At 34.8% G+C, this 27,656-nt stretch overlaps 3 protein-coding genes and 2 non-coding genes across 5 annotated transcripts; 2 read left to right on the forward strand and 3 right to left on the reverse strand.

Moving 5' to 3' along the window:
- Nucleotides 1–1,694: 1,694 nt before the first annotated feature.
- On the forward strand, nt 1,695–7,882 carry LOC125872169 (importin subunit beta-1-like). Its single transcript, XM_049552865.1, has 3 exons — nt 1,695–1,783; nt 4,538–6,958; nt 7,063–7,882. Exons 2-3 carry the CDS (start codon nt 4,551–4,553, stop codon nt 7,259–7,261), a joined length of 2,607 nt encoding a protein of 868 aa, XP_049408822.1. The 5' UTR covers nt 1,695–1,783; nt 4,538–4,550; the 3' UTR covers nt 7,262–7,882.
- A 3,568-nt stretch (nt 7,883–11,450) lies between these two features.
- On the forward strand, nt 11,451–12,195 carry LOC125873599 (uncharacterized). Its single transcript, XM_049554497.1, has 2 exons — nt 11,451–11,473; nt 12,041–12,195. Exons 1-2 carry the CDS (start codon nt 11,451–11,453, stop codon nt 12,144–12,146), a joined length of 129 nt encoding a protein of 42 aa, XP_049410454.1. The 3' UTR covers nt 12,147–12,195.
- LOC125875330 (U4 spliceosomal RNA) lies at nt 12,049–12,199 on the reverse strand. Its single transcript, XR_007447396.1, has one exon. It is a non-coding gene; the product is annotated as a U4 spliceosomal RNA (small nuclear RNA).
- A 1,474-nt stretch (nt 12,200–13,673) lies between these two features.
- On the reverse strand, nt 13,674–13,824 carry LOC125875332 (U4 spliceosomal RNA). Its single transcript, XR_007447397.1, has one exon. It is a non-coding gene; the product is annotated as a U4 spliceosomal RNA (small nuclear RNA).
- Nucleotides 13,825–15,887: 2,063 nt separating this feature from the next.
- Nucleotides 15,888–19,686, reverse strand: LOC125873263 (protein IQ-DOMAIN 21-like). Its single transcript, XM_049554160.1, has 5 exons — nt 19,658–19,686; nt 19,373–19,491; nt 17,760–18,041; nt 17,367–17,684; nt 15,888–16,533 (listed from the first exon to the last, which is right to left on the reverse strand). The coding sequence occupies exons 2-5, from the start codon at nt 19,466–19,468 to the stop codon at nt 15,994–15,996; spliced, it is 1,236 nt and encodes a 411-aa protein (XP_049410117.1). The 5' UTR covers nt 19,469–19,491; nt 19,658–19,686; the 3' UTR covers nt 15,888–15,993.
- Nucleotides 19,687–27,656: the final 7,970 nt, after the last annotated feature.

Consider the following 27,656-nt stretch of genomic DNA (forward strand, 5'->3'; position numbering starts at 1 on the left):
CATAATCTGAAAGTTTTTAACTGGAAAAGAGATTTTTCGAATAATGTTGTCGAGTGTTGACATGTACTTCATTCCTTTGTCATTTTGAAGAACTGTGGTTTGGGTTAAAATGCCATTTAACTAGTGATGTTATAGCAAGCATTTTTGCCACTTTTTAATACATAATCAAACTAATTTGTCCCCTTGATAAATGTACAAGAAAGTATTCAAAAAGTTGAATTAAAATTTATTAGAAATCCTTACTATTTAAACAACGGAAAAGGCTCAAAAATACCCTTAAACTATCGGAAATAGCTCACATATACCCTTAAACTATATTCTGGCTCAAAAGTACCCTTCCCGTCAAAGTATTGGATCATACTTACCCTTCTAATTAACAGAAGTATGTTAAGTGCCACATGGACGCCACATAGCGCCAAACAACTCCCACCTCCACATAGACTAATAAAATCCCTAATTACTAATTTTCCCTCATTTCTCTTAACATACAATTTCACCCATTTCCCATTAATAGTTTTCCTCTCATTTCTCTAATACGATTTCCCCTCATTTCTCTCATACAATTTCCACTGTACCAAACAACAGCTTCAGTGTCATATGTGACTGCCCTAGTACAGTCTGGGCAGTAGGTAATCTGCAAACAAAAAATATCCATCTGATTTTAGAGTTCATCATTGTAGATTGAGCTTAACAAGAGGGAGGGGGCATTTCTGTCACAATAAGATACAATGACAGGAAAATCTATATCCATTTTGACAAAAGCAAGATGACCAGTAACGCAAGATGACAAGCTGGTGAACATATATTCTTTTCCCCTGTACAACTATTCTCCATAATGCATAATACATAATTCAAACTCCATTATTCAAATGAGGGGAAATCGTATTAGAGAAATGAGGGGAAAACTATTAATGGGAAATGGGTGAAATTGTATGTTAAGAGAAATGAGGGGAAAATTAGTAATTAGAGATTTTATTAGTCTATGTGGAGGTGGGAGTTGTTTGGTGCTTATGTGGCGTCCATGTGGCACTTAACATACTTCTGTTTGTTAGAAGGGTAAGTATGACCCGATACTTTGACGGGAAGGGTACTTTTGAGCCAGAATATAGTTTTAGGGTAAATGTGAGTTATTTCTGATAGTTTAAGGGTATTTTTGAGCCTTTTCCGTTTAAACAACAAGTAACTAATCCAAAAAATACACTATTACTACTTTACAACTGATTTTAAGCTTCATCTAAATTCTAATGTTCAATACTTGAACTTTGATTGATTCGTTCGTGGTTCTGATCTTTTGATTCACTTATTTGCATCTATACTTGTTACTGACTGAGTTTTGGTTTGGAAGCTTATTTTTTTTAATTTCTTTTATTTGAGTTTGGACTGAGATCTAGTATGACCAATGGTATGCTCTGTTATTTTATTGAAATTGGAACTTCTCCAATTGATATAGTGATGCACTTTACATGAGCTAGGTTTTGTAGTGGATCCTCTTAATTCATAATTTTGAGTATGTTAAAATATGAATCTACACAAAATGTTTCAATGTCTTTCTAGAATGACCCGTAAGGCCTTATATACTAGTGGGCCATTTGACCCGAAATTAAATCAACTACTATTACATAAGGGCAAAAAACGTAAGTATACTATTTTAGGAACAAAATAACAAAACATAATTTTACTGCATCTCTCTCTAGGGTTTCAGTTGGGCGCCGTTTCTGGATTATTCAACCCCTCAGTGTAATTTGCTGGTTACCATCTCATTTGCCGCATCTACAATTTTCAGGTGATTCACTCATTGTTTTCAACAACAATTCTTCATATCAGAAAAAAATAATTAGTTTTCTGCACAACTGATTTAAGCTTCATCTAATGTTCAATATTTGAACTTTGATTGATTAGTTTGTGGTTGTGATCTTTTGATTCACTTATTTGCATCTATCCCTGTTAGTGATTCTGTTTTGAGGACTGAGATCTGGTATTACCAATGATATGCTCTGTTATTTTATTGTAATTGAAACTTCTCCAAGTGATATAGTGATGCACTTTACATGAACTAGGTTTTGTAGTGGATCTGTTTACTGATCCTATGCATAATTTCAGTAATTGTGGATCTTAAGCTGCTATTTGTGAACCTTAATATGTGAGGGGTTGGCATGCAGTCATTACTTTTGCTGTTTGATTGAGCTCTGGAGTGCTTTTAAACACACAAAAGGATTGTTTTTACTGAGCAGCGTGCATGAACTTTATTAATTACTTGTAGCTGAGGATTTTTTTTGTGGTTGTTGCCTTCTATGCACGCACAAGTTAAAACAGGCAATCAACACACTTGTAACGATTGGATATTAATGAGAGAAATATTCTAGACTTATGGTTTATCCTAACAATCATGTTGCATTCTTCAAATAAGTTGACATACTAATTTATCTGTGTTATTAATTAACAAGGTTAACTTTCCTCATAACAAATTTCCAACTTCGACTAACCTATTCAATTAAGGTAATGTTCATATTTTCATGGAATTAGAATTAACAAGAATGCAGTAATAACTAATAATTAAACAAGATGATTAATATATTTCTATTTTAATCATGAATCTATTCCCTAATGGTTGGCGACATTTTCTAATTGATGCAATATTTCTTAATTTGATATGTAAGGCCTCTGTTGAGTCTGCTTCAACTTTTATGTGTTCTTTTTCTCTTGCTTATAGTGGATCTCATCCTTTTTTACATTGTGCTTTAGATTTATGGGGTACTGTGGTTCACATTGAAGGGGGTCGGTGTAGCTGGTAAAGTTGCCTTTAGCTATGGAACCATGCTTTTGCAGAAATGTAGGTTAAGGTTGTGTACAATAGACCCTTGTGGTACTGCCCTTCCCCGGACCTTGCACAAGGTTGGGGAGCTAAGAGCATATGACTTCCACTTTTTTTGTGGTTCACATATAGTTATGCAAGGGTTACATGTGCAATGGATAAAGATCATCTTAGTCCATATTTCATAAAGTTAAAACAAATAAAAATAAAAGTACTAGAGGTTCTTTATATTTTCTACTGAAATATATATCTTTGACATAAAGATTCCTAGAAAATATTGGTCCTAAATTTAATGTACTAACATGACTAAAATTTAATCTTACTAATTGGTTTTGCCTACATAGATTATTTTCTTTTGTTGTTCCTTATTAATCGCTAGGTCTTCAAGGATTTCAAGAGAGAGGGTAGGTCTTTTGAGACAACTTTCTCCCATGTGATTTTAGGTCTACCATCTCCTTGCTAACACCTCCACTCACCATAGTTTATTTTGTGTGCTACTTGCACCTTTTGTCGAATGTGATCATTTTTAACTATATAATGGTAGATATTTTTCTTTTCATTAAGAATTTTTGCATTTTTATTTACTTAGAGCAAGGGACTTTCTTCTTATAATATTCTACTTCTCAAAAAACATCAGTGTGAAATATTGTTTACCAAAAAAAGGGGAAGAGAAGGCTCTCTTCTCTACTTCGCTATGCAATGATCTATTTAAGTATAGAAACCATGAAAGTTCCTTGCAAATCCTAGACTAGTGAAATGGAGAAATGGTTATTCATTTAAGATGGATAAACACATAGGCTATTGTCAATATTATTTTTCCAACATATTACAACAAGTGGGTAGTGGCTTTCTGTGGTATTTTCCAAGAAAGAGTCTGAAGTCTGACAGTTCTATGGCACATCCCTAGACCGATGCTTGTATCTTTCTCTAGAAGAGTTAATTACCCTAACTATGATGTTCCTAAAAGTGACGTGCCTTTTGCTAGCAATATAAAAAATGTTTAAAGCATGAACCGATTTCTCAAGGGCTTGAACAACCACCAAGTTAGAATCAATGGTGTAACTGACACTTTTTGGTGGTGACTAGCATGCCCTTAATGCCGAAGAATACAATCTTACCAGTTTAAAAAAAAAAAAGTTAGAATCAATGGTGTTATTTTTTTTGGGTGCTTATGTAGGTATAAAATTATGTATTATCAAAAAAAATGTAGGTATAAAATTATACATAGATTATCGTATAATTTATACGGTCTTCGCAGGTAGTGAGGATCTAACCAAGATACTTCTATTGCTTGTTGAAAACTATTTCCAAACCATATAAGTTATACAATCTTATCTATGTAAGACATGAAAATGACAACCAAATGTGGAATACGGCTTTTATACCATGCTTATTTTTTTGTGGAGTCTGGGCCAGCTTCTGGGCACCTCGACTATTTCCACGGGTACCTGCTACCTCCCACCAACACATGTATTGGATAACTTTGTCACCTAGTCTTGAACACACGAGAAAAAATTACCTTGTATTTTGCCTCCACTGGGAATTGAACTTGATACCTCATGATTCTCAACCAACTTCATTGGCTACTAGGCTACACCTTCGGGTCTCATGCTTACTTTTTCAGCACTTTAAACCAAGCAATCCCTTAACATTAGCATTACTTTAAGTTCATTCTTATGATAATCCTGTGATATCTTACGTACGGGATATCTCATGTTTTGGCAGGAACCATATTGCAATGGAAGTCACTCAGGTCCTTCTAAATGCACAATCAGTTGATTCAACAGTGCGAAAACATGCAGAAGAAACATTGAAACAGTTTCAGGAGCAAAATCTTCCTGGTTTCTTATTGTCTCTGTCAGGAGAATTGGCTAGTGAGGAGAAGCCAGTTGATAGTCGTAAGTTGGCAGGTCTAATACTAAAAAATGCTTTGGATGCCAAGGAACAACATAGGAAATATGAACTTGTCCAAAGGTGGTTATCACTTGATGTGGCTGTGAAGACCCAAATTAAAACATGCTTGTTACAGACCCTCTCTTCTCCGGCACCTGATGCTCGTTCAACTGCTTCGCAAGTCATTGCCAAGGTTGCTGGCATTGAACTGCCACAGAAGCAGTGGCCTGAGCTGATCGGGTCGCTCTTGTCAAATCAACAGCTCCCTGCCCACATCAAGCAAGCTACTTTAGAGACACTGGGATATTTATGCGAAGAAGTTTCTCCTGATGTCATGGAGCAGGATCAAGTAAATAAAATCCTTACAGCTGTAATTCAGGGTATGAATGCTGAAGAAAAGAACAATGACGTGAGGCTTGCTGCTACCCGAGCATTATACAATGCACTTGGTTTTGCTCAGGCAAATTTCACCAATGATATGGAGCGTGACTTTATTATGAGAGTTGTCTGCCAGGCCACTCTGTCTCCTGAAGTCAAAATTCGGCAGGCTGCTTTTGAATGTTTAGTCTCGATTTCATCAACATACTATGAGAAATTAGCTCCTTATATTCAAGACATCTTTAGCATAACAGCAAAGGCTGTTAGAGAGGATGAGGAGCCTGTTGCTCTTCAAGCTATTGAATTTTGGAGCTCAATCTGTGATGAGGAGATTGATATTTTAGAAGATTATGGGGGTGATTTTACTGCAGATTCTGATGTTCCTTGCTATAATTTCATCAAGCAGGCTCTTCCTGCACTTGTCCCTATGCTACTGGAGACACTTCTTAAGCAAGAAGAAGATCAGGATCAGGATGAAGTTGCTTGGAATCTTGCAATGGCCGGTGGCACTTGCCTTGGTTTGGTTGCAAGGACTGTTGGAGATGACATTGTACCTCTTGTTATGCCATTCATTGAAGAGAACATTACAAAGCCTGATTGGAGGCAAAGAGAGGCCGCCACATATGCCTTTGGATCCATTTTGGAAGGTCCTTCACCTGATAAGCTAACACCCATTGTTAATGGTGCTCTAAACTTCATGCTTACTGCATTGACAAAGGATGCCAATAGCCATGTGAAGGACACTACAGCATGGACCCTTGGAAGAATATTTGAATTTCTTCATGGTTCAACTGTGGAGATGCCCATTATTACTCCAGCAAACTGCCAACAGATCATTACAGTTCTACTTCAGAGCATGAAGGATGCTCCAAATGTTGCTGAAAAAGCCTGTGGTGCTCTCTATTTTCTTGCCCAAGGTTATGGGGATGTGGCTGCATCATCTCCCTTGACCCCTTTTTTCCAGGAAATGGTGCAATCCCTTCTCACAGCGACCCACAGAGAAGATGCTGGTGAGTCACGGCTTAGGACTGCTGCATATGAGGCACTGAATGAAGTTGTGAGGTGTTCGACCGATGAAACAGTTCCCATGGTTTTGCAACTAGTTCCTGTCATTATGATGGAGCTCCACCAAACTCTTGAGGCTCAGAAGCTTTCATCTGATGAACGTGAGAAGCAGAGCGAGTTGCAAGGTCTTTTGTGTGGATGCTTACAGGTTATTATTCAGAAGCTAGGGTCCTCAGAGCCAACAAAGTATGCTTTTTCGCAGTATGCTGATCAGATCATGAGCCTTTTCCTCAGGGTTTTTGCATGTAGAAGTGCTACTGTGCATGAGGAAGCCATGCTTTCCATTGGAGCCCTTGCCTATGCAACTGGTCCCGACTTTGCCAAGTACATGCCTGAATTTTACAAGTACCTAGAAATGGGTCTTCAGAACTTTGAGGAGTACCAAGTCTGTGCTGTCACCGTAGGTGTTGTGGGTGATTTATGCAGAGCTTTGGAGGATAAGATCTTACCTTATTGTGATGGTATAATGACACAGCTTCTCAAGGATCTATCAAGTAATCAGCTACATCGTTCTGTAAAGCCACCAATATTTTCATGCTTTGGTGACATAGCCTTGGCAATAGGAGAGAATTTTGAGAAGTACTTGATGTATGCCATGCCTATGCTCCAGAGTGCTGCGGAGCTGTCAGCACGCGCAACTGGTGCTGATGACGAAATATTAGATTACACGAATCTTCTGAGAAATGGAATCCTGGAGGCTTATTCCGGCATATTTCAGGGATTCAAGAACTCACCTAAGACTCAGCTGCTGATACCCTATGCACCTCATATCCTCCAATTCCTGGATAGTATTTATATGGAGAAAGACATGTAAGTATTGCTTGGTTGCTTCTTTTTCTCTCTTTTGCTCTATTTATGAAGGCCATCGATGTTCTGATTTTCGGGATGTACCTTTTTCTTCTTTCCAATTACAGGGATGATGTGGTAATGAAGACTGCTATTGGAGTTCTGGGAGATTTAGCGGATACTCTGGGCAGTAATGCTGGTTCTTTGATTCAACAATCAGTATCAAGCAAAGACTTTTTGATTGAATGCTTGTCATCAGATGACCATTTGATTAAGGAATCTGCTGAGTGGGCCCAGATGGCTATTAGCCGTGCCATTTCAGTTTAAAGTTGTGGGTACTTGGTACATACTTTTTTTTTTTCATGTCCCTGCATGCATGTAGTTGTGTCGAGTCGGAATCCAAGATTGCATTCATGTGTCAAGTCATTGCCATTTTCTGACAATGGAAGAAATTTTCATCCAAGTTGTCAGATACATGTGCCAGCACCATTGGAGGGGTTATTTTGTTTTGCTGTAGAGGGGATGGGTCATGGTGATTGCCCAGGAGTTGAAGGCCTTTCACTCAGGAGTGGTTGCGATGTTACTGATGCTGTATATTGGGGTTGGAAGGGAATTTTCTTTGTAACTAGCTGAAGAAAGCAAGGCTCCTGGTTTTTGTCTTTGCTTGTGGATCTGACCTTGGTACTCTAACAAGAAATACCGAGGCCCTGATGTATCCTGTCTGCTTCAAGGGTTTTCATGGTCAGCATGTACATGTCCCAAGTTTTGGTAGTCTTGATACTTAGCCATAGCTCCTTTTGATTTTTTTTTTTTCACAAATATATATATAGATATATATATTTTTGGTCGGTCAGTCCGTGTCTGTCATATCAGCTGGATCTGTTTTATAGTTGAATTGCATTGCATCTCATTCATTTCTTTTGAATGACTTATTGTGGGTTTAGCTCATTGGCATTCCATAAGATTTCCTTCATATGTTTTTTTAAATCTCTTATATAAGAATTTTGCATTTTTGAAAAGCTAGTATTGGAAAAATACCGTTCAACCGTGATTGCATTTATCATTTCCTGTTTACAAGTTTTTTTATTCACTTGGCTTTTAAAAGGACTGCTCTGTTGTTCATGAAATTGTATAATCGTGGTCTTTGAAGAACATGATGTTGAATGTCAACAATTTCGATGACATTTTAAGTTGGGAGTCACTTGTTTTTTCAAGTTTTTAGGCGCCGTACATTATATTGCTACATCCCTACATGCATATATGTTCTTTTGTTATTGGTGAGGTTTAGCCTGTGTTTTGTTTGTGTTCTAACATGGTATAAGTAATCAATCAAAAACCAACTTATCATTCCAAATCTTTAGATTTACTTGTGGTAAAACATTTGTAGAAATTTATTAGGTCTTCTTATTTATTTCTATGGTGGGAGTTGAACCTACAAGGACTAGCAGATGGTTACCTCTTTATGAGCAATGAGTAGTGTGTTACAGTGTTGAAATAATAGTCGAGTACTAACAAATATTATACTTGTGAAATGAGAAAAACATGTCAAATATATATTGGTGTCTTACCCGTTTTTATACTTGGACATTTCTTCTCTCTTTGTTGCGATTTTATTTTGAACTTAAAGAATTTGACCAAGATTTTATGACAAAAGCTTTTGAGTATATAGTTGAAAAATGATGGTCAAAGAAGATGTTTAGCTTTTCATATAATAAAATAAAGATATATAACGTATCAATCTTCCCATTCGTCATTAAGATGAGTATGATTAACTCTGTTTAATTAGTAATCCAACATTAAGGGAGTGTCTGGTAGAAAGAAAAATATTTTTCAATTCTTCTTTATTAAAATTTTTGAAACAAAATTCTTAAATTTAAGTTTTATAATGGTGTTCTACGTTGATTGTCTCTCCATAGTTTCATAGTGCACTTCCACTTCCCTTGTGTCTTTTACCTAATTTCAACCCTCCCAAAAGGAAAAGAATAAGTTTTCTTTTTATTTATTTATTTCATTTGTAGGTCACGGCCCATCTCCTGTCACAAGCAAGGGCCCTTGATCACTTCGTAATGAACACATGAAATATGCTCCCGTTACAATTTATATGAAAACAAATTTTAAAAATTCTTTTTAATCGAAATCTTTTATGTTTGTTAAATTGTTAATTGTTGTGATTTATATTACTTTTTACATAGTTTTTAAATGTATAATTTTTATTTCAAAAAAAACTTTAAGTTTCTATATTTGAATTTACGAATTAAAATGTTTGAATCTCGAAATTTAACCGTGTCACGTAAATTAGGAGTGAGTATTTTTCTTTACCATTGAAGAAAGAAAGACAAAGTGTGATTGGTTTTGTAGAAAGTAGTTGCTTTGCTTTGTATTATTAACTCTTTTTTTTTCCTCTTCAGTTTCCTCTACACTAACAACAAACATGAAGATTTCTTTCTCAAGTAGTAGAATAAGCATATCCAAACTTTTGGACTGTATTGATCGAACTCTTCAAAAATGTTGTTATACCTATGTTGGATACCCGTCCTTTTCTAGATGGATGAATCCACCATATGAGCTATTGTTATAGGCCAAGGAAGTGGAAAACAAATTTAGTTCTCAAAAAGTTGATGTACATGTACACACAGAAAAAAAAAGGAAAAAAATGGCTGAAAATTATAATGGCAGAGCTTGGTGATAAGGACAAAATAATGATGGAAGAAAGTAGTCCACATGCATACAGCAGATATACTGTTGCTCCTGTTTTGATACACTGAATTCAAATAAGTGTCAGTTTGACTTGTTGGTTATGGCAACTTATCATTCTATGACTATTGGGTGGTGCATAATCAACATTTATAACTGCTTTATCATCTCAAAACTGTTAGATTGTACAACTATCTCATATAAAAACTTACAACTATTTGAGAAATTACACTATGTTTACTTAATCAAGTTGTAAAAACACTCCATCAGGCACAATATGCTTGATTATTCTTATGGGCCAAACACGTGTTATAACGCCTTATAGGACCTTTACCTGCTTTAATACCATCCAAAATGAATGGAGTGGTTTAGGACATTATAAACTCCGAAAACCATTTACACAACATATGAGAGAGAGACAATTATAGTATTTCAAAGCTTGAGCCATGCAAATTGCAATGCAAAGAACAAAGAGAGATTGATCAAAATATGAGTCTACATTTCTACAATAATACCTACTTTTTTTTTCTTTTCTATTTTACTTTGATGTAACATGTAGATATATGTGCACTATATGCTTTTCAGTGCTGGTTTGACTTGCAAGTTCTGCCTATACATACAGTAAATGAGTGGGTGCACCATTACCACTACCGGAGGCCAATATAGTGCTTTAGTTACAAGGACATCCAAACCTACTAAAAACCATGTATACGAGTTAAAAAGTAAAAAAAAAATAGATTTTGAACCTGGTAAATTGAATGGGTGGTGGTAGAATCTCGAACTCAATCCCATAATATTTAAATCCTAGATTAGCTCTGCGTCCACTACCTCTTCCCAGACATAATAAAAGGGGTAACTCTTCCATTCTTCCCCTTCACATCTCAAGAACCAATCTCTCTACTTACTATGAGTCCTAGGATCAAAGCTCTCATTCTACTCCTTTTGTTTCTCATCTTTGTTTCTTCTGGTAAGAAGCTACTTTCGCTATAATATGACGACAACATTTCAACTAGCTTGATTTACACTAGCAAATGACATAATAATGTTAACACTATTGTTTCTCATTCTTCTTTGTGCCATCTAGGTGATCATGTTGAAGGCGTGAACCACACTTACAAGCTTCATAAGGTAGTCATAAGGGAGTAAATTTATTTGATTGGCATCATACCATGCTTTAACTAACAAAATGCAACTAGTAGATAGTGCAACTTCTTCTTTTTTGGTGAAAAAAAATATGGCATTTGGGCTAGCGAGGATTGTCCAAGTCCACATAAGCAGAGTACTAGTCCATTACCCAACCGATGACAAGCAAGCCCACAAAGGGAGCATTGTCTAAATCCATATAAGCAGACCATCAGTCCATTCTCTGATCGATGTGGGACCCTAACCCACTCTAACGATTGAGATATAGTGCAAAAAGTTGAGATATACTGCAACATACGACTAACTAACTTCCTGCAGCTTATGTTTTCCTCTTAAAGTTTCATCCATTTTCTTGCATATAGCATACCAAGACTGTAGACAACTTCCTAGATTATTTTATTTTGGTGCATAGAGTCATGAAAACTCTTGATGTCTTAGAATATCCTTAACAACTGAAAAATTAAACGTCGCTGATTAATCTTTGTTGCAAATTGTGTGCAGCATGTTATGCGAGAAAATCCAAGAAAGTTGCTGCAGCTGGATGCTGTGTTAGATTATGACAATGCAGGACCTAACACCAAGCATGACCCAAGAGGAAAGAAAGGCAGTGGCAGTGGCAATCACCCATGATTTCTCTGTTTTTCCGATAATCAAACAAGATTGTAGACTACTCTAAATTATGGAGATTTTGATCAATCAACGGTGGAGAGATAGGACATAGCATTAGCTTCGTATGAATTTCTTTTATGTTTGATATATTGTTGTAATATCCTTTCCCTTAGAAAGTGGTGAAAGCAAGTTAGCTAATTGTGACTAAAGCTTCTTTATATATACAACTACTGCAATTCCATCGAATAGTTTAACACGGTTGATGAGCATATTCTAAATGATACAAAGCTGATTGTGACTAAAGCTTGTCCGCAGTTGTGCACAAACATTTTGTTGCAGCAGAGGCAAATTTCATCCATCTGTCTGCCTGTTTACAAGTAAAACCAAACAGAGAAAACAACTAAAGGATAATCAAAATGACTTCCTGAAGATGTAAACCACTAACTACTAAAAAACAGAAGTTTATACTCTAGCTAGTCCCTAAATCACTCCAATCGAAATTACTACTTAATTGACCTTTTTGATGTGTTTGTCACATTTACCACAAAAAGGAAATAAGTGCCTCGACTAAAGCAATTACTGAAACAAATTCATGCATACTATGTGAAAACAACCGGGAAAAGGACCATAAGGAAGAGTAAATAAATTCTTTATAACTAGTATTGTAGGGCTTAACCCCAAAGGGAGCCCTTCCAAAAATTCTCGACGGCCAAGGCAGAACCCAGGCCGAAGAGGGGGTTTGGAAATAGTTTTCAACCAGCAATAGACGCGCCTCGGTTAGAACCTCACTAGCTGCGTCATTGCCCCAAGCGCAAAGATACTTCTTACTGCTTCCAGATTTGGATTTTATTAGACTCATTTCTATATTCAGCTTCATCTATTATCAATGTGGGATAAACTACCAATATATTGTAGTATCTTTGTCTTGGCATGATAAGAGATGCTCATGAATTCCTTAACTTGTTCGGCTAGTGGCTATCTGTTGTCAATATTTTAAAGGACTGAGAGGTGAAACAAGTTAACTGAATGTTACATACTACTTGAAGATGTCAATTCAGACAATGCAAAACACTTGCTGAACCATGAATATAGGCAGTGAGAATCAATTATAGTCTAGATAAATTTAGTCTGGTTTCAATAAGAGACGGAGATAAATTTATATTCCAACTGCCTAATGGGATAGCACGGTTGACAACCATATTCTACAGGTCGTGCACAAAAGTTTGTTGCAGTAGAGACAAAGTTCATCCCCTGTTTACAGGTAAAGTTCAAGTAAAAGATAATTACAATGACATTACAACTTTATCGGAGAAACTTCAATTGTAGCAAAATCCTGAACAAGTGGACCACTAATTAGTACACGACAGAAGTCAAATCTTTTGCCCAAAAAGGCTGAGGCACATGATTTTATGCTGTAGTCCCAACTAATTTTAGTGAAATTACATGATGCTATTTAATGGATCTTTGATCCCATGATCGTTTGATGTCCTCGTCAGAACCTTTTTGGTGTTGCCTTTCTGATATGATTAAATGGAATTTAACTACTAACTTTGACAATATGAACTAGTGACAAAATAGTGCATAGAGATAATGGACCTTTTACAACCAAAAGAGAATAAGTAACTCTCTAATGGAGTAGCAAATTTCTGAAACAGTTAATTCACTCACAAGTCACTTGCCGACGCAAACAGTCATCTCAACTCTGGATTCGGGAAACAGAACTGTACACTTTCTTGGCCTGTTTATGTTGGCATTTGAGCTTTTTATGTATAGAGATCTAAAACCATGTTCTATAGAAGCAGTACAACTGAAGCTTCGAGTTTTGGAAAATTCGGTCCACATGGTGATTGTGGCACATTTCCTATGTTGTAGCATATCCAGTCATCAACTCATCATGCCACTACTAAGCTCCATTTTTTTGTAGGACCTATTCCCTTAACTGCATATTCAATTATGAACCCCAGAAAGAGAAGAGCAATGTCTACTCATATTGTCACACCGGCAAGGACTTTCACTTTCTAAATAGGAAGGAACCGATCAGGCCCATCATTCACAAGAGTAGAAGTTTATATTGGCACACTGACATGGACTTTCACTTTCTAAATAAAAAGGAAGAGGTCAGGCCCATCTTTCACAAGATATTTGCTAACGAATTTATAGTATAGAGTAATAAGCAGTGACATCGCTTTAACATTTACTCATGATCCCAAATGCCTTGAATTCTTTTTTCCTTGCAATAGACAAAGGAAAAGAAACAAGTACCAAGGCAAAAATTTTAAAACTAGTATTGTAGGGCAAAACCCCGAGGGGAGCCCTTCCAAAAATTCTCGACGGCCAAGGCAAAGCCCAGGCCGAAGAGGGGGTTTGGAAATAGTTTTCAACCAGCAATAGACGCGCCTCGGTTAGAACCTCACTAGCTGCGTCATTGCCCCAAGCGCAAAGATACTTTCTAAGTTTTACCTGCTATCGATTTTATAAGGCTCGTTTCTCTATGCTTCTTCTTCTGTTATCGATGTGGGACTACTGACAAACCACCTAATAGCTGAATTACTTATGTATGTCAGATAACTGGCTGATTACTCTTTTCTTACGTTGTGCAAATTTTCTCCCACACACTTTCCCTCGAAATAACAATTACCTCCAATCAATATATTTTTTGGCTTGTTGGACTTCTTATACTACTCCCTCCGTCCCTTTTTAGTTGTCCACTTTAGAAATGGCACACAGATTAAGGCAACAATGATTAGCACAGTGAAGTTACAATTTTACCCTTATGACAACTTTTCACTTCAAAATTACAACCACTTATTTGAATTAAAGTGAAATAAATTGGAGGGAAACAACATACACTTTTACAATTTTCAAGAAGTGTAAATAAGGGTATAATAGGAAAAAATTTGTTGTCCTTTCTTGATTTGTCAAAATGGACAACTAAATAGGGACAACCAAAAAAGGAAATATGGACAAGTAAATAGGGACGGAGGGAGTATATGTTAAAATCTCATCTTATAAGGTAAGAATTTGAGTATGGCATTAAATTTATGTTTGGCCAAAATATATGAAAATAACATTGCAGTAGAAAATGTGAAAATAGCACTTTCTCCGTTTTAATTTATTTGTTCTATTTTGACTTTGATACGAAGTTTAAGAAAATATTTTTTTTTTTTTGAATCTTGTAATATTAAAGTAAAGATACATCAAATATACTATAATGTCACTCTATTGTGTATTGAGGAGTGTATACTAATATCATGGATTTTTAAGTATTAGCAATGCAAAGGATTTAATACATGCATTAATATGATTAAAGACCCAATTACTCCTCAAAAGTACTTTTACATCTTTTCCACCATAATTATGAAGGATACTTTTGTAAATAAATATTTTTATACAATGCATACTATTTTTAATACACCAACCCAAACAATGCATAACAAATAATCTATGCATAACTAATACAAGTAAAACTATTACATGCATTACTAATACACTCTATTGGATATTATTTTTATACACCCTACCAAACGACCACTAATATGTTGTGATCTTAAACACATCGTCTAAAAAATTTGAGTTAAGAGTTGCTAAAAAAAAAAATCGAAATGGAGGTGTGTACAATATGAATTCTTATACCTCTATTTAAATAGTATTACATGGAGGTAGAGCTGTCAAAATGGGCTTAGCCCATGGGGCTGTCCCAACCCTACCCGTTATTGGGATAAAGTTGGGATATGATTTTTCAAGCCCATTTAAAAACTAGAGTTTATAAGCCCGGCCCATATAAGTCATTAGCCTTTGAGGCTTGATCGGGGCTGGGCCGAGGTCCGCCCATGGGCCAAAACTTTTTATTCAAGAGTAACTTACAATAATCTCACTAGTATATAATCTAATAATTTGAATATACGCTATGTTGTAATATTATGAATCTTCATACCCAGATACATGTGTCTCAAAATATATGGACTCAAAATTAGGTTAATTTGTTCTAGATACACTCTATCAAAGTATATTCACATGTATCTAGGATACATATACAAATCTCGCACCCTCGCCTCCCTCCCATATTGCTTGTCACTTTCTTATCTCACTCGCATATCTGGTATGCGAGATACATGCTAATTACACTAAATTTTTGCTAGTGTTATGGAAACAACACCATTATTTGTCATATATGATTTGGAAATCTTCTCATTTTCTTAATGTTATAAAATTATAAGTTTGAAAAGAACAAAAAAAATAAAGAAGGGCTAGCCCACCCCAGCCCTCGGCCCAGCTAGGGTTGGGTTGGGTTGAGCATTTTCAGGCCCTACCAAATGAAGGACCAGCCCGCCCTAGCCCTTCATATTCCTTGGCCCGCGAGGCTTGGGTCGGGTGGAGTTGGACCAACCCTTTTTGACAGCTCTACATGGAAGCATACAAATGATAGTCGTAAATATTGACATTAACTATAAAGGTTATGCAGGAAGATCATGGGGAAAGTGAGAAACGTGACATTAAGCCTTTGAAATCAAGAAGAAAATGAAGATTTATTTCTAGTGTACTGAACATATATAATTATGTCATAACATTTGCATATTTAAAATAACCATTTATTTGAACTTGTGCAAGAATATCTAATTATAATTATATCTGCAAGCAGGGGCTCCCATAGGTGAGGCCCTGTCGTGTACACGTGTTTCTGGGCTATAGGTTGCCATCCATTTAGCAGAGGTTTTCGGGTTTGGGCTTCTCGCAGATGAATCATAGCTCCACCTACGGGCTGTCACCTTCTTCGGTGTTGCATTCCATTGGGCCACTCCTGGTGGGCTTTTAGGTTTTATTGGGCCTGGGCTTCTTATTTTTGCTTTTGCAGATTTAGTTGGAGCCATGTAGCTAGGGACAGAATCCATGTTGGACTGAGTGGATGAATATGGGCTTCTTTCAACTGGACTGAGAATGTGATGGGCTAAGTTGACATCTTCTGAGCCCAATGGGTCCAATTCTACTGTCTTCTCTGATATGTCATCTGTGATGGACAATGACACATAGGAGCCTTCTCGTTGAGAAGCCATCCATCTATCAAGCCAATTCCAACTTTGTTGTGGATTTTCATGCTCATTGCAAAAACATTCTTCATCATCATCTGGATCAGAGTGCAACCATTTCTGTTGTTGCTAACATATAATTAGCCAATACAAATTAAGAGCATGGAGTTTAAGGGGGAAAATGGGATGTTTTAGACTTCTAAGCTTTAGCGGCAATTAATTAACAACAAATGTTTAATTATTGTTAAATATGTTTTTTTAGATGCGATTACTAATGACAATTACATTTTAACACTCTTTGTAAATGTTGTAAAAATATATAATGACATTGAATTTAATGACAATTAACTAATGTGGTAAATAGTAACACTACTCTTTGTTAGTGTGCATATTATTGTCACTCTAAGCTGTATTTATTGTAGTGATATGTCAAAATATTTGTGGTGGTTTATAGAACTTTTGAGATTCAACATGTCATAGTATTTGTGTAAGTATAAAAACTCCCTGTCAAGGATTGAATGAGAAGTGCTATGTTAATTATTTCTTATATACACCATTAATTAGCTATATATCAATATTATTAATCTTTGTATAACAATATTTGCGTCATAATTAGTCCTGCATGAACCAAACGACCCCAAGTGATTAGTGCATCTAATGTGAAGGTAGTTACACTACATTAGTACTCCCTCTCCCACTGTCTCAGTTTATGTAACTCATTTTCCTTTTTAGTAGTTCAAAAGAAAATGATATATTTTTATATTAAATAATAATTTAATTTTAAAATGTTTTATTTTACCCTATATGAAATGATTTATAGCCAAACAATCATCTATCATTTATTTTAGATCATAAATTTTAAAAGTTTTTCTTTCTTAAACTTTGTCAAATCAAACAAGCCCATATAAAATGGAACGGAGGGAGTAAATATATATGACAACTTTTGCTATGTATTGACTAACCTGATACGCGTGTTGTTTTCTTCTAGTGTTTTGTAGGATCTTTTCAATGCTATGGTTCCTGTTATCCCAGCTTTCTGTCTCTTGTTTGTTAGACAGGCTCTTGTTCTTGTACTGGTCTTCTCTAATAATCGAGCGCAATTTTACTTCTTCCACCTTGCTCTGCAGCAACTGGAGTCTTCGTGCACGTACTTTTGACTGTACCCGTACTAATGCTTGCATACATCTCATTGTTATTTGCGCTTGTTTCCGCACACTATGCCCCCTCACTAGCGCTTGCAGCTTCACCAATCCCCTCAGGGCACGCAAAGCACGTCTTGCCTGCAAAATTAGGCAAAATGTATATTTGAACACTACTTATATATAAGATGGATGATTGATTGGCTTTTAATTTACCAGATATCCCCTGTAATATGATTGAATAAGGGTGGCAGAAATTTCCTCTTTGTTGTATCCATCTAATTTCACAATTTTTGGGGCCGTATAAGTTGCTACTTCAGTAACCGCAACAGTGGCTTCGATGACATGAATATCATGATTTCGATCTTCAGCCAACGAAGATGATGAATTGTCATTGCTCTCTCGATTATTGGGAAGATCTGAAGAACTCTCTGCTGGAAATTGTTCAACTGAGACAACTTCTGGAGCTTCATCTTGCCATTGGTTCTGTAATTTTTCCTTCTGATAACCATACAAAATCACTTCAATTGAAGGCTCTGAATTCTTAAACTTGTCGAGTAAATTACATTTAGACACTTGAACGAACTGGTGTTTATTTTGATGAATAATTAAGAGTATTAAATTTTTGGGAAGATTCTGGACGCATTCTCAAACATCCATTATATAAGTAAGTCAACTATTTAAGTATGTCATCTTTTTTAATCATTTGCAATAGTCTCAATAAACCATACGTTAAACTTCATACATGTTTCAATTGATGTTGATATGTATAATTAGAGGAGACATATTTTATGTGATTAATTTATTTACTTAATGGCGTTTGAGAATACACGCAAAATATAAGCTAGGAGTGTCTAATTATTATTTTTTATCATGTGTTATAATGCTACTATATACACAAAGTTATCATATATTATCAACGCAATCACATTGGAAGCCTTACGATATTGAAGAGAGATATACTTGACTTCTTACGAGTATATTTTAATGAAATGATGTCATATTACCTAAAAAAAATTGTCACTTCATCTATTTGTTTAATAATGTCGAGAACTAGTAGTAGAAAAGGAAGGGAAGCGTATAGTTATGTATGGTTAAAAAACGAACAACCGAATCAGTAAATGTGTGTTATTATAAAGTCTTATATATTTATATATAAATCAAAAATCAAACAATTAAACCAAAATTGCTAACAATAAAATCAATAAATATTTATTATTTGATTTGATTTGAATAACTTAAAAATCGATTAAATTAATTTATTTTAATTGAAATCCAAACCAAATCGAACCGTGAGTACGTTTGATAGAAGAGGTGGATGGAAGCAACAAGTCATAAATTCTACGTTATTGCCTTTCGACAGGGGCCCTATTTTAGAGGGGACCAATATGTGTTCAAGATGATTAGTTAATGCCGTTTAGTGAGGGGGAAAAAATGGCTAACCAGTAGCAACTACGCAGGTAGATTTACCACAGATCCAGAAAAAGAGATGATCACATACAAAAATATGTTGAAATTTTTTTGATCATATAATTATATACCAATCTAAATTTTAATGCGCGGATCATGTATACAATATTTCTATAATTAGATCACTTGAAAGGTAATTGCAAAACTATAGTAAACTATTGCTATTATACGTACTGTCAATGTGTATAACTTAGATCTGAATCGTATTGCTTCCATTTGTATAATCTGATACTAACAATGCCAATCTATCAAATTAACTATCCTTTTGGAAGGAATAGAAGCAAACTAAACTAAAAATCATCGATAATTTCGTTTTAATTCTATGCAATATTTATCGATGAGAAGAGTGAATAACTAACCTTTTTATGATCTGCTGGTGAATAATCCTTAGAAGAAGGTTTAATAAAGACTTTCTTCACTGTGGAAAACCAATTACCACTTCCTTTCTTCCCCATTTTCAGCCAAATAAATTTATTTTCTGCCTGGAAACATTCAATTCAGAATATTGGAAAAAGAAAAAAAATAGCAATGAATTAATCAAAAGGAAAAAAAAACATGGGAGTATGACCTCTGTGTACCATAATATATTATGGATGAGAAAAATGAAGAATTAATAAGTGGGGTATTCTGCAGAAAGAATGTACCAGATGCTAATAATGAGATCACTAATAGAATATGGTTGAAGTGGTTAGATGGGAAAATGGGTGAATATATATAGCCTTTTATGATTTGTATAAATATAAAAAATGACCTTTGTAAAGATTCTATTCTTTATTCTTTTACGTGTAAAATTAATGTTTTAGTAGATATATATATATATATATAACTAAAAACTACTAATATATACTATATGTCTTCGTTTAACTTGGTATAAAGTTTAAGAAAAAATTTGAATCTTTTTTTTAAAACTAAAGATGTGTAAAATGTATCATAATGAGTTTTAATTTTATGGTTTTTACACATGTCATGAGAGATGTTGAAATTAAGAAGTTGTCAAATTAGAAAAAAAAAAAAAATCCTTTTTAAATAAATTAAAAAGAAAAGTAAGATAGATAAATTGAAACATAAGGAGTAATTTGTAAAGGGCTATAAACTTATTGACTTTTGGGAGCAATAGTCAGAGGCGGATTTAGAATCATGTATAAGGATTCACGGAACCAGCAGCTTTTTTTTCTTATTATTATCTATTGATTTATTAGTTAATTAAGTTTTATAAATATTTAAATGTAAGTACAATTATTAATATAATATTAATTGTTAGTGTTACTATAAAATTTCATAAACTACAAATTTTGAATTTATATTTCTACGACATGCTAGAACTTCGCTTGCCGTTGGTATTTATCACTCTCACAAGGTGTTTATGTGTAGTAGCTTTTATGTAACCAAAAAAGAAAGGATAAAAGGTGTAGTAGCTTTCCTCTACTCTTTGTTCTTTGTGTTAGTTACAATGACTTTAGCTGACAATTCTACACAAAGTTGACTTTCAACAAATTGGCTTCTAGTTACAAGCATGTGCACTGCCCTCATTCTCACGAAATGTAGATTATGAATTAAGATAGTAAATTATGGAATTATTTATTTGACTCTATACTTACTTTTTAGTGTAGTTATAACTTTAGTCGTTTTGTGTGAGGGATAATAACCTGGGATAAAAAAATAGTTTTGGGATAAAAATTTGATGTCTTGTTTGGTTGTCATGTTTGGAATTACTTATCCCACAATTTATACCATAGTGATGGAATAAGTTATCCCATATACATGGTGGGATAAGTTATCACAGGATAATTAGTCCTGGAATAACTTGTTCCCAACCAAACAATTAAAAGACTTTGATCTTAAAATACTGAATTTTTGTCCAATGCGCAAACTCATTAGTGGATAGATAGGCAACTAACTTTAAGCTACACCATACTAATACAATACTATAAATCCAACTAAGACCTCATTTGTTTGCACTTAATGGAGGTTTAAATCTGAATGGTTCATATTGGGTCATTAAGTGCGTTTGTTACTCTCTTTTTTAAAAAGAAAAATCACTTAATGGGTCTGAAAACATCAGATTCACTCAGATCTATGAGGGAGCCTTATTTCTATTCAGACTCTTTTTAACGCTAATTTATATCCTTGCAAAACTCAAACATCCTTATTTTTTCTCCCTATATATGTTGCCGTCTCTTCCACTCTCTCCATTATCACCATGCATTGTTATTTTTTCTCTTATATGTGTTGCTCTCTCTCTCCATCTCTTTATTATTACTCTTTCAGCTCGGAGTTGAATTTTCTTCCTCTTGAACAGGTATATTTTCAAAAAACTTTTTATAAATACTTTGTTATTAATTAGTATCTTTGAAATATTCTTGGTATTACTGTTTGCTTCTCAAGAACTCTAAAATTTTGCTTGCAATTTTAGATTTTGTTTATACAATTTAGTAGTCTCGTGTGCTTATTGGATAATACAAAGTCTGTGCTAGAAAAGTTTGGTATTATGTTTGTTTTTTTTTTTTCTAAAAGAAAATGTGATGCCAAGAACTTCTCAATAAAATTAAAAGCCTAACACCAAATTATAAAAGGAGACCTTAACTATTTACACACATGCATAAAAATATTATTAATTTAGGGTTGCCATTTTTATTCTTAGATATTACTTGTTTTTTGTTTATATTCTCAAAAGGCACCAATAATTTAACTTCATATTGTAATATTAGTATTTATAAAACTAAGAACTGGTTCTAGTTAATAAGAGGTTCGACATTTGTTTGGTTAGCCTTTTTTATTCTTATATGTTTTTGGATCTATCCCCAATAACGTCTCAATATATAAAATTAGTAGTGTAACACCAAATTATAGCAAATTATAACCCAAGAGAGCGATTATTAATTTAGGGTTGTCTTTTTTTATTCTTACATACTATTTTTTTTTTTGTATTCTCACTAAGCGTTTAACTTCACATAGTAATATTATTATTTATAAAATTAATAACTTATTCTAGTTAATAAGAGGTTATACATTTGTTTGGATTGCCTTTTTTATTCTGATATGTTTTTGGATCTATGCCAAGAACTTCAAATTATAACACGAGGATATTTACACACATGTATGAAAAAAATATTAATTTGAGGTTGTTTTTTTAAATTCTTACATACAAACCGAAACTATTTATTTAAAAATATTAAATTTTAATCACGTAATAATTTTTTAAAAATATTTTATTAGATAAACACCAAAATATAATTTTATTTGAATTATATAGTTATTATGCTTATATAATTATGAATTATATATATTTAGATACTAAAAAACAAACAGTCTTAAGCATTCAATGTTCAGATCTAGAAACATCTTAATCATTTAGATGTACATTCAGATTCAGACGTTTTAATCTTAATGAAAATAAATGAAGTCTAAGTTATATTGTACAATTAGCTATATGTGGTCATGATGACGAGTAGGAGTATTACTTGATGGTACGCGATGTCGACATTTAAATAAGTTGTCAAATCGAGCCTAACTCAAAATCAGATATTTTTAAAGATAAAAGGGAGTCATTTTATTATAAACAAAAAAAATGAAAATCCATCACTATAAAGGTCTGAACTCGCGATGCATAGTTTACTAGTAGCGCACTTGCCACAAAGCTAGGAAGCTCAGACGTTGAAATAAAGTCATTTTTATTAAATTTCTCTGTTCACTTTTACCATATTTTATATATATATATAAATAAATTTGATCAAGAAGTGTCGGGTGACACCCCTTTATATAACGTGTGTCCGTCCTTGATAATAGTGATCAACACTTGGAAAGAGACATGGAGAGTTAATGAATAGATACAAATTGAGCATGAACCGCCATGGACGTCTGCAAAGGTCTAACTCGGAGGTTCACGTACGAGCTTTATTTGAATCAGGACATGAAGAGAAAGAGAGTTAGTTATTAGCTTTTCTTATGCAACATGCTTAATGGTTTTCATGATGATTTAATTAGAGGCGGATCCAAGATTTAAAGGTTATGGGTGTCATATATCGTCATTTCAAATAAATGTGTTCATTAAAATTAAATTAAATATTTAACCTATTTTTGATCTTGTAAATAGCAATTTCGTACTTCAATTCGGTTATTTGTCTTTTTAGTTTCTAAAGACAAATGAATCAAAAAAATAAATAAATTATGACAACTTTGCACAAAGAAAAAAAAATCCAACAATATCCTCTATAATTACACTAGGTGAATTTTTATATTCTAAATACACTTAATAATAACATAATTATTTATATTTATTAATACTTCACACCCTATGTAATAGACTTAATATAAAGTGGCACATACATAATTTTAGTGACATAAACGAAGTCATATGTTTTTTTTCCCCAAAAAGATTGCATTTCATTCATCTTCAACAAACATAACAATGATTTGAGGGAGTATATACAAAAGGTGATCTAACCCTCCCTACTCAATAAGAGGATATGAAGCTATCCTATTTGAGATGAAGAAAATGCAAAAAAGTTAAGGATGGTTACTTGGTCATATAACAATGAAGCCATGAATCATAGATCATCAATGGAATACCTATATCTATACAAAAGATAATCAACCCATCCTTACCTGGATTCCATATAATTTTTTTTGAATTTGAAACTGGCCAAACACCACCTGTATATTGTCATTAGACCCTTAACCTCAGCAGGAAGCTAAGATCAACAAAATTCTTGTATCGCAAGGGGTTGCATAACTCATAAAGGACAATTTACCTGCCACTTTATTTGCTTCTCTAAAACAATGTTGAAGAATGTAGCCAGTGCTTGCCATATGCATTTTCAATCTGTCCACTTCCTCTTGAATTCTCCACAAGGTTGAATTCAAGTAATTTACACTTATCAACCAAAAGCTTAGAATCACTTTCTGCTAGAATAAATTCATATCCACTGTTGATGCACCAATTGATCCCAAACAACAGTGCTTTATATAACCTCTGTCATATGTTAAATTTTGATTCACAACAATAAAATTCTAAAAATACCAACAAAATCATGTGAGGTTCAGTATATTTTTCATGTTGTCCTTTAATGCAAAAATGCATTTTATTTTGTAAATTAAATTCTTGATAGCAAATAGTCTTGCCAATCGAGTGGGAATTTAACAACCAAAAAGCTCATATATCATGCTCCAACATATATTGATATGATAAATCAGACAGATAGTCAATATTCGACTTCCACCCATATCATGGCACCAGTACATGCATAAGTACTCATCATCTCACTTATACGGGACTCCCAACGCCCTTACCCCTTCACATCAGCATTGACCAACACAAACACTTTAAAAGAGTTTAGAAAGTCTCAACTTGCCTTAAGCCCCAAGCGCAAAATGTCCTGTGTTCGTGGGATTTGATGTTGAGTAATATTTGTTCCTCACATTTTCTCTTACCTGCCTCCATGTTTTTGTTTCACATCTATGTAGTCTCGAAGAACATTGTTGCTCCCCAATATACATGCACACAAGTGTACGTGATCGCTCAAGTAATATAAATTCTTAAAGAAACGAGTTATCGTTCCCAGGGGACTTATGACATATTTGACACTTAACTCTACAAATAAAACAAAAACAACTGTTTTCAGAAATTGTGATGATTGTTAGCTACTACTAATTATGCAACAATTAAAAGTAACTAATTGTGAATGACTTTAAGATGATGTTTCAAGCAAGTAAAAGACAATTCCAGGGTTGTAGCATACGATGAATCTCATGTATCATATTATCGGCTTAGAATTAATTTTACTTTTCAAGTTACTAATTTACAGGGTTGATTGTATGAGTCGGGTTCACACCTCTAGTCGCCTACTCCAGTTAGGTATCTAACTACATCGTTGAGCGGGGATAAATAGACTAACTGGCGAGCATTTATATTTCATCTTGTTTCGTAACCAAGCAAGTTGTTCGTCCGGACGTCACTCCTAAACACAAATCACCTCAATCAAATGGGTCGATCGAGCTCTCTATATTCTCTGGTCTATCTAACCCCTCATCTCTCGATTTTAAGCTTAGACAATAGATTTATCTCTAGATGGCCAGTCAAGAAATATTAAAACAAGAATATAAAAGTAACTTATAATGACAACCAATAATCAATTCAAAAAGCCTTAAATAATCAATAATCAATTCGTAGCTACAACCCCAGAACTAGGGCGTTTAGCCACTCATGCTATTAGAAAATCACAAAATACAATTGTTCATTCGATTTTTGAAAAATAGAAGAGTTAGAAGATCAAAACCTATTACAAACGTTGATACTTTCTCTTGCACACCAATAAAAAGTCGAACACTAACTATAGAGCCCTAATGATCTATTTATAATAGTAGGAGAATTGGAGTTAAAGTCTACTACAATTAGGAATCCTTTTTAACAATGTTTATGCTGAAAAAGTCAGAATTTCCTTGGCGTGTCACGCCTCCAATCGCGCCAAGAAAGGCGCCCCAAAACTCTTCATCCTGGCGTGGCGCGTTGTTGACACCCAATTTTGACCGACCTTTAACCTTCTTGGAATGCTATTCGATTAAATACGTGTTTTAAAAATATATTTCGAATTTAAAATTTTAATTGATTTTGTCTAAAAATTGTACATTTTAGTATGTGTGCTTTATAAAATTATCATAAATATTATTAAGATATTTTTAAAAATTATTAGTAAAACTCAAAGGTAATTATTTTATTCAAATGTTTTAAAATTTAAGTGATGTTAGTTATATAAAAAATATTATAATATTTGTAGCATTATAATTGAATAGCATTTCTTTAAATTTCCTCAAAATCATTTAAATTATAGCCCATTTTATCCTAATTCATTCCAATTTTAGCCACCTCAATTCCAATTTTATTTTGATAATAGCCGTCCTTTCATTTCAATTCTAGCCCATGCTATTGCAATTTTAGCCACTTCAAATTCAATTCAATCTAATTTTAATTTTCAGCTTTAAATCTGACCGTCCATCCTTTTAAGTTAAATCCTAGATCGAAAACTAGCCCCTCATCCCTTCTAAAATTAACGGTCAAGATTAGATCATCAAAATCTTCCTATTCTAACCTAAAAAGAACTCAACCCTAAATCTAATTCTTTTCTTCCTCCTCTCTTCAAGAACCAGCGCCGCTCCACCGCCCTCCATCTCTCCAGATCGCCACCTCCGGCGATAATCACCAGCCGGCAAGAAGGAGACAGCCGCCTCCTCTCTTCTCTCCTCCCTTCGCTCTTTCTCCTCTCCGCCTCTCTTCCTCGTGCTTCCCGTCGCTCTTTCTCCTCTCCCGTCCAGCAGCACCAGCCAGCAAGAGGAGCAGCAAGCTTTGGCCAGCAACTACGAATGAGAGCATGCAAGCCACCGGCCAGTATAGCAGTAGCAGCCGGCGAAGACAGCCAGCCAGGCGAGCAGCTGCTCCAGCCAGCAACAGCCGCCAGTGAGGAGAAGCAGCAACTCCTCTAGCAGCTCCAACTCCGACAACAACTCCTCCNTCTCCAGATCGCCACCTCCGGCGAGAATCACCAGCCGGCAAGGAGGAGACAGCCGCCTCCTCTCTTCTCTCCTCCCTTCGCTCTTTCTCCTCTCCGCCTCTCTTCCTCGTGCTTCCCGTCGCTCTTTCTCCTCTCCCGTCCAGCAGCACCAGCCAGCAAGAGGAGCAACAAGCTCTGGCCAGCAACTACGAATGAGAGCATGCAAGCCACCGGCCAGTATAGCAGCAGCAGCCGGCGAAGACAGCCAGCCAGGCGAGCAGCTGCTCCAGCCAGCAACAACCGCCAGTGAGGAGAAGCAGCAACTCCTCCAGCAGCTCCAACTCTGACAGCAACTCCTCCAGCAGCTCCGGACAGCCTCCAGGCGTGGAAATCAGCAGCAGCCGGTGAGAAACACAGCTACAACCAGCGACAACCCATGATAGCAACGACGAAAACTTCGACCTCGGACCAATTCCGACAAGTTTTCAGAAGATTTTATGACGGATCATTATCGATCCGTCCAGGTTTTGAACTCAAGTGTCTTCTAGAAGATTTTCGGATGAAGCTAGTATATTTAAGTTTATTTTAATGTCGCATATTTTAGTCATTTGTTCTTTTGTTTCGGTTTGTAATATTTGTATAACTCTAACACTATATATATATATATATAATATAACTCGGGGGATTGTCTAAAGGGGGGGAGGGGATTTATATGCTACTTGTTTTATTTATTTATTTATTTTCTTCTTCGTAATTTATTTGTGTTAAAAAGCACGCCTATAGAATTGTGATTGATTGACAATTCGTTTTAATAGTTTCACTTAGATCTTAACTAAAATAAAATAAATTGTTATTATCATTGATCACTCGCTTAATCTTGCCCAAATCGATCATGTGTTTAAAATTGCCCCATTTCAAAATATTTAGCCGATTGGTAAGACTACTTTCTTAACTATAACATATAAAATAATGTAACCCCTTACATGTTTATTGCCCTGCTTGTTTAATAGATCATCAATTCTCTCTTCTCTGAAAGTATATAATAGAATAAATGTCCAGTTACTAATATGCTACAAAATTTGCTTTAGATCTCCTCGCGTATAGTTTTATTTTTCTGTTCTAATATGTTACTTGGGTGTAGTGTTTCTGCATATATGTT

Source organism: Solanum stenotomum, chromosome 8 (assembly GCF_019186545.1).
Source record: "Solanum stenotomum isolate F172 chromosome 8, ASM1918654v1, whole genome shotgun sequence".
In the NCBI taxonomy this organism is placed as follows: Eukaryota; Viridiplantae; Streptophyta; class Magnoliopsida; order Solanales; family Solanaceae; genus Solanum; species Solanum stenotomum.